This window comes from Rhinopithecus roxellana, chromosome 6, assembly GCF_007565055.1.
Source record: "Rhinopithecus roxellana isolate Shanxi Qingling chromosome 6, ASM756505v1, whole genome shotgun sequence".
In the NCBI taxonomy this organism is placed as follows: domain Eukaryota; kingdom Metazoa; phylum Chordata; class Mammalia; order Primates; family Cercopithecidae; genus Rhinopithecus; species Rhinopithecus roxellana.
In genome coordinates this window covers 25454087-25461890 of record NC_044554.1, presented here as the reverse complement: position 1 = coordinate 25461890, position 7804 = coordinate 25454087, and the positions used below count along the sequence as shown (strand labels likewise).

General features: G+C 36.4%; 1 protein-coding gene across 2 annotated transcripts in view; it reads right to left on the bottom strand.

Moving 5' to 3' along the window:
• Window positions 1–2205: 2205 nt before the first annotated feature.
• The window catches only part of TES (testin LIM domain protein), a 49711-nt gene continuing 44112 nt past the window's right edge, over window positions 2206–7804 (bottom strand). Inside the window, exon 7 of one of the 2 annotated variants that reach the window (XM_010361425.2) lies at window positions 2206–3692. In XM_010361425.2, the coding sequence (XP_010359727.1) occupies window positions 3504–3692 (189 nt within the window). In that variant the 3' untranslated portion in view covers window positions 2206–3503. Of the gene's footprint in view, window positions 3693–6684; window positions 7198–7804 lie in introns of those variants that run through there. The other variant, XM_030933070.1, reaches the window with a different exon arrangement.

The window sequence follows — 7804 nt, the reverse complement described above, 5'->3', positions numbered from 1 at the left end:
CCATCTCCACCCTGAGTTTCCATCTTCTATCAGATGCCACAATACTTCTCTACATACTTTAATAACTTTAGCTCTGGCTTACTCTTCTCTCCCCCATTTTCCCTGTGGTTATTCTGATGACTTCAATACATGATGTCCATTCAACACTTGGGCTTGGTATTTCTTACTCTTCAAATCCAACAATGTCGTCCTCCATCCTATTGTAATGGGAGAGGAGGAGAATCAATGGGATGTGGCCAGAAAGTGTCTGTCTAGATTATTAAATCCTGATCTCCCTGGAATTATAACATGATGCCTTCACAGTCCATCAATATTTATGGAGAAATCAACTCTAATATTAGTCTCTGTATTAACTCATGGCTGACTCTAGTAAAGATAACCGGGTACAAGCTGGTTTTGTTATTGGCTGAGGGGCAAGACACCCTGGTGAGGAGTATCACTGAAAAAAAATTGATAGCAGCCTTCATAAATGTCATTCAAAACAAGCATAAAAAGTTAATGACATCTTATTTTGAGTACTTCAAGTTATATTATCAGATCAAATAGAAGCTACAATGACATGTTCTTTGTGAAAGAACAAAATAATTAGCCAAAGCTACTTAAGCATCAACTAAATATATGAAAAAAAAAATCCTATTAATCTATTAATCAAGCCAGAATGTGTTTTGTGTGGTCACAGCACATACACATATCCCAGCACAGTGGGTCCTTTGCATACATGTGGGCATTCAGTATAGTCATCAAAGTCATTGGTGAGCATTTAAATCAACAGAGGTCAAGAAGGGGCAGATGAGTAAGAAATTGTGGAAAAGCGCATTTTTATGGAGACATTAACAGAATCCCAAGTTTTCCAAAGAATTAAGTGAATACCCAGAAGACAAGTTCAGATATGCCAAGGCATCTCAAGACAAAGGCTGAATGCTGCTCTTGGGTGTTGGTGTCTCTTTGGTAACTATGGTGAAGTTGTATAAGCTTAAACACTATGTGTTGGAAATTCCTTGAGAATGAATCAGTGATGAATCCCTTGCCTTTGGTGAAACTGGGCTGAAATACTTCAAAGTTAAATTTGGAAATCTATGCTTGAAGACTTCGGTAATAGAAGTTTCAGCTAAAGTCGATGAAAAGAAAGAACAATCCCTAGCCCCTCATTTGTCGCCACACCTCCCCAACCCCCCGGCTTAAAAAAAAAGAAAGGAAGAAAGGGAGATAAGCAACACATATGAAGGCTAGAACGTCTCAAGAGCAACCCACATTTCCTAAGGGAATTGGCCATGTTAGTAGCAGATGGGTTCTGTTTCAGTTTATTCTCACTTAGCCATGTCTGGGAAAAGTTAAGTTGTACAATTTTGTGGACAATATGCTGTGGAAAATATATTTGTTGCCATTTAAGATAAAGATATGAGCAATCATAAAGTGATCTTTATGGACAGTAATACTTGTGATATTAGCTTATAAAATTGTATGCAGAATTAGATTACTTTAGATAAGGTGACACATATCCAAGCTCCAAAAGTTACTTCTGCATGGTCGAAAAAGGCATAGTGCAGAAGGAATAAATTTGTATGCCTGGTATGCACATGTGCATGTGTGTGTGGTGGAGGGGAGTGGAGAAGTGGAATGTAAAGAGAAGTACTATTGGCCAAACAGGAGCTGGAAAAAAAAAAAAAAAGTCAAGTTATTCTGGGTATGTGTCAGAGAAAACTGCTACTCCGACTATGACAGAAATAATTATAGACTGAGGGAAAAAAGTATTATGGCCTGCTAACATTAGGAAGAATGAATCTACCACTATTCCCCATTTGCTTCCTGTCTCATGATAAGTTTCCATGAAAAAATTCTTTAAAAATTTTTACATATAAAGAAACCAGAGTTGAAACTCAAATATGAAAGGCTTGTTAGATCCAACTGAATAGAAAATAAAGTTCTCCCAAATTTTAAAATTACACTTTCCCTTTCTTTGAAAAAGAAAAAAACTCCTGCATGACCAAAAACAACTTAGAAGTCCTGATTTTAAAGTTTCATACACCTTATCTTTCCTCCACAATGAAACATCTAGATTCTGTTCTGTCCTGTCAAGAGGCAGCCTTTTATTTTCTTTTGGGTAATTTTTATCCTTGGAGACATCGCCCCCTGCTGTAACACATGCTTAGTTGCAGAAGCATTTTTCACTCAAAAAAGGATATGAATAAAAAGAGACAATGATTATTAAAGTGAAAGAAACTTTATTTTGAATAATATACATATCATTAATTCCATTTAATTTCCATGGTGCATAGCTATGTGTAGAAGTACACAGGGAAAAATAAACATTAGAAATACCTAGCCATGAAAATACACAAGTGAAGACATTTGATATATCCATGGATAGGCTTGGAAGTATTATAAAACAGGATCCGTTAGAAAAGCATAAAAACCATGCAAAAAAAAAAAACTTATCTAAATCATGGCAGGCACGTGCAATCAATATAAATCATAGTTTCTAGGTACAAAAACTATACATGTTCTTTGGATTAAAAGCAAATGGGTGGCTTGGCTTTTTATGTCCAAGCCAAAAATCACGTATAGAAGTAAAAAGTATGTAGGTCAGGCATGGTGGCTCCCAGGCCTGTAATCCCAGCACTTTGGGAGGCCAAGACAGGCGGATCATCTGAGGTCAGGAGTTTGAGACCAGCCTGGCTAACATGGTGAAAACCTGTCTCTACTAAAAATACAAAAATTAGCTGGGCATGGTGGCATGCACCTGTAATCCCAGTTATTTGGGAGGCTGAGGCAGGACGATTGCTCAAAAAAAAAAAAAAAAATTGAAAAAGTGTGGATACTGTTATGCCACATGTGATAATAAAATATTTAAGGCCACAGATGGAAGTCACCCACTTACAAAGAGAATACTGAGAGGTAGGGTACATAAAAAAAAAATAGAGAAGTGCAATAAAGAAAATGCCACCTCTGCCTGTATCAGGAAAGAGGAAATGTACAGGCATTAAAACGGCAGCTTTGCATACTACACTGCATTTCTCTGTCAAAAAGAATTCACTGTGTATTATTACAAAGGTCAGTGAATAAGATGAGGCAGTAAGTGTAGCGCCTTGATATTAGGGCAAATTTAGTTTCCTTTTCATTTTACACATGAGGGGAAAAAAAGGAGTGTATAACTAGAAATGCTCACCTTTCCATTCAGTACACTAACTTTTAAGTGTTTGGCACAAATGGAACAGAGACATGAAGTTTAATGAGATCCAAGCTTCCAACTAAATGATTTCACATTGGAAAAGCTATGGAAAGATAAAATTATTTACTGTTTTACAAATCAAATGCTTAAATCAAGTTTAAAAGCTGAGACAGAAAAAAAAATTGATAAAAAATGGCCAAAAAAATTAAACAAAATCTCTTGGTTTCCTTTACAGTTTCTTTTTTTGCCTTTTATTTTTTTCAAATTGCATTTTACGGTAGCAATGCAGACCACTTTGGATAGCTATGGCTCGATACTTCTGGGTGCCCTCCTCCTAAGACATCATCTTCTTACATTCCACTGAACAGAAAACCATCCCTTCTACTGGCATGAACTTCTGCCCAATGAGGCATTTGCTGCAGCAGGAGCACAGAAAGCACTCTGTGGATGCATGCCAGCTGAAGTTGTTATAGGTCACCCGCTGCACTTCTGGGTCGATGGCATTGTGGCATCCCTGACACACCTATTAAGAAATAACACAAGAGAAGAGGGTGAGAGATCAAGTTGTAATGGTAACATTTTCATCTTAGGACAAACTGAACACGTTTCTTTAGATGACAAATTAAAACTCATAATGACAACCTCAGAAATACACGATGGAGGGTGGCCTTCTAGCTAACCTTTTTGGCCAACTGTTAACACAGGTTAATATACTGAACAATCTGAGAAACAATGGGTGAAGGCCAAACAGGTGATGTGATGCACGTAAGATAACTTCATGGCGTTCGAGGCAGAAAGTCTTGATGGGAAGTTCCAACGCAGTGTGCTTAGTTCTGATGTATTTTATTAGATTGCACATTTGTAATTACACAGAAGTTTATGAGATGATTTTTCCTTGTTCATTAAAGCTTTGAAGTGGTAATTTTACCTGTCTTACCTATGACACATGAGATTATTAACACCACTAATTTCTAGACAGTAGTAAATTAAAATCATGTTCAAAGTAATTAAGGACTCAATTAAAAATACTGACAGTGTTTGAGAATAATGAATTTGCACTAAAAATATAACTTGTAGTTAATTGGCTTCTATTCTGTCATAAGATCAGTCATAATTTATGTGTAATCTAATATTGTAGAACATGAATACTTACAATCCCTGTACCATTCAGTATGTGTTATGGATGAATATATACATGACATACAAACATGTATATACACACACACACACACACACACATTTACACAAAATTTTCTTATTCAAACATGTATATGACCTATGTTATAGCAGAAAACAGCAAACCAGTTCAGACCTCTATAGTCCATGCCCTTCTGGTTTATACATGTTCTGAATGAATATGACTGTCTTAAAGTTTTTGTTTTAAATATTTCACAACAAGTGAAGAAGCCAAGACTGTCTGGTATCATAGGGACTAATCTTAAGCACCCTTGGCCTCGTAATGTGATTGTCAGGAATTACTGAGGGATAAGGGGCAGGAACAGGTGGGTAGACGTCATTCAGCTTGAGCCTCCTTACTTGAAGACTTCAAAATGCGGCTGCTACTCACTGGATAATTGGTTTAGGCAGTGAAGTGAGGCCTGTTATATATGTCCATTTCCGACCTGCATATTTTTTAGTTATATTGCTTCTGATTACAGAGATTATAGCTCTGTAATCTATAAGTTAGGTCAACCCAGTCTTCCCTGAGATACAAGGAAAATACTTTGTGTGATCAATATACTATTCCTGAATACAACAAAAATGAGTGTTTCAATTGCAAGCACCTTTCTAATGTGTAGCTGCACCACGCAAGCAACTGCTTTTTGTATGTATTTTATAGCTTTATTATTCATTTAGAATGATGTCTTATTGTTTTCCACATTTAATATTAATCTTTCCATTTTAAAATTTATGATCAACACATAATTGTACATATTTCTGGGTGTACTATGTGATGTTTCAATACATGTATACATAGTGTAGTGATCAAATCAGGGTAATTAGGATATCCCTCTCCTTAAACATTATATGATTTCCTTGTGATAAGAACATTCAATCTTTCAATATTTCTTGTTTGTATAAGTATTTTGAATGTGTTCTTGTAAAATACACTGTGTGTTTTATTGCCTTGCTTTTAGACCATGATCTATCTTCTTTTTCTCAGACCTGTTAATAGTATTTGTGGATCTTTTTATAATTACCCAAAACACACATTTTCAGTTGCAATTTACAAAAAAGAGATAACTAATGTTCAATTACACATGAAATTAAGAAAATTAAGTAAAAAGGTAATTAGTACACATAAATGGTATAGAGAATTAAGGTTTGTGGTTTCATAAAATTTTATTAATAATTTGATTACCATAAATTCAAAATCTGACATGTAATCACAGGTCAAATCCACTGATCCCTAATTCTTCGAAAATCTAAAATTGGCCCAGGCTGCGCCGAGGGCCTGGGGACTGCAGAACCCTTCAGGAACATGATGTGCTTCACCACTTTCCACCTGCATTTGATTTTCCCATGTTCCTAAACCTTTAATATTTCAAAGAATTCTTATTTCCTTCCATCCCTCTTTTTATTTGTACATAGGATGTAAAACAGCTAATGACATCTGTTGGAATGAGCTCTCTGCAGGAGTGTCCTGTGAATCTGGTGGATGTGAATTCCGGGGGTAACTATGGAGTTCTAGTGACTACACAGAGACAAAGTAGGTGCACGTCCCATTTTTTTTCCTTCCAGGTAATTTTTTTTTTTTTTCTCAGAAATGTTGTTTGGAGTTGAGCACTTGATTTCAAGTCTAAAAATAATTTGTATTTTCCCTCTGTCTTTTTTAAGATTAAAAGATCTAAGCAGCTCAATGTCCTGAACTAGGTAAACTTCTCCAAATTTTATATAATGTAGCATGCTATGTGGGTAGCTCTCTTTGCTGTTAGCTGGAATTTGTTCTGGCAATGGATATGTATGCTCATTTTAATATTAGGTAAAGGCCAATGGTATATCCCATTGAGAAAGTAAACATAAAAGAAATGATGCTATATATATATAGTTTTGTTTTGTTTTGTTTTTGAAACGGAGTCTCGCACTGTCACCTGGGCTGGGGGTGCCATGCCAGGATCTCAGCTCATTATAACCTTCACCTCCCAGGTTCAAGCAGTTCTCCTGCCTCTGCCTCCCAAGTAGCTGGAATTACAGTCACTCGCCACCATGCCCAGCTAATTTTTTTGGTATTTTTAGTAGAGACAGGGTTTCACCATGTTGGCCAGGGTGGTCTCGAACTCCTGACCTCATGATTCGCCTGCCTTGGCCTCTCAAAGTGCTGGGATTACAGGTGTGAGCCACCACGCCTAGCCAAAATGATGCTATATTATAAAACTAAATAATTTTAAAATTATTTTATTAAAAAAAATCATATCTGTGGTTATTCCCTGCCATTGATTAGAAACAATGTAATACAGAGAAGCTTGTAACAGCTAAAAAAAGAAAAAATAGCAGTTTTATCTATTTCAATATATTTTTATTGAGCACCTATGTTGTCCTAGTGTTGGGAACAGAACAGAAAAGGCAGATAAAAAAATCCCTGCCCTGATGGAGTTACATTCTAGTCCTTGAGACTAAAGGTCAGACAGCAGCAAAAAAAAGGTATACATGATAATACCTTTAGTCTGTAGAAAAACTGTTGCAACAATATTCACTGAAGCAGTTTTTAGCTAAATAATGTATCAGGTTACATGGTGATTTAACATCTTGTTCCCCAGGTAAAGGAAGGCCCACGGTAGCCCCAAAGCGAGAAATATTAAGAACACCAGTCAGTCACTAAACATTTTCTAAGTGCCGACACTGAAGATACAGAAATAGTAAGGTAAGCTCTACCCTCCAGCTGCTTACAGTCTAGTGAAGGAGACAGATGAGTGACATTCACACACACACGCCGCCCCCACCCGACAACCCCCCATACACACCATTGGGAACACGGAGAGCCTGGAGACAATGATGGAGTTTGGGCACAGGGAATCAGGAAAGGTGTTCTGAAAAAAAGTTAAAGCTAAACTGAATCTAAAGGAATAAATGTGTAGGTACAGTCAGGTAAAACAGGGAAAAGTAGGGTGTGTTAGAAAAACTATAAAGAGTAAGCAAAAGACAAAGAACAGTGTGTAAACTAGAAAACGCTGGTGAGCATGTGGAAATGTATGATTTGGGTTGGATAACTAGTACAAGGGACAGGAGAGGCAAGAAGGAGCCAGATATATTAAAAGTTTAATAATTTGAATTTTAGGAAGATCATTTTCCATCATTATGGTGGGTAGCTTTTGAGCAAGATGAATGAAAGTTTGAGGCCACTGCAATAGTCAAAATGACAAAAAAAAAGGTCTGAAGTAGAGCGGTTGTAATTATGAGAATGTGAAATACATTGGTGACACACAGTTGACAGAAAATGAATAACTGGGGAATAAACGCTGAAAATTGGCAGTGACATCAAATCTTGTTACGTTATCTTCAAAGTACCACACTCTTGTAACTATATAAACTATATGTAATTTCATTCCTTAGCCAGGAGTCTCTTTTACTTTATTTATAGCTCAGGGGACCATTAAAATGTATTTGTTTTGCTGCATATAAAGAAGTAAATGTCTT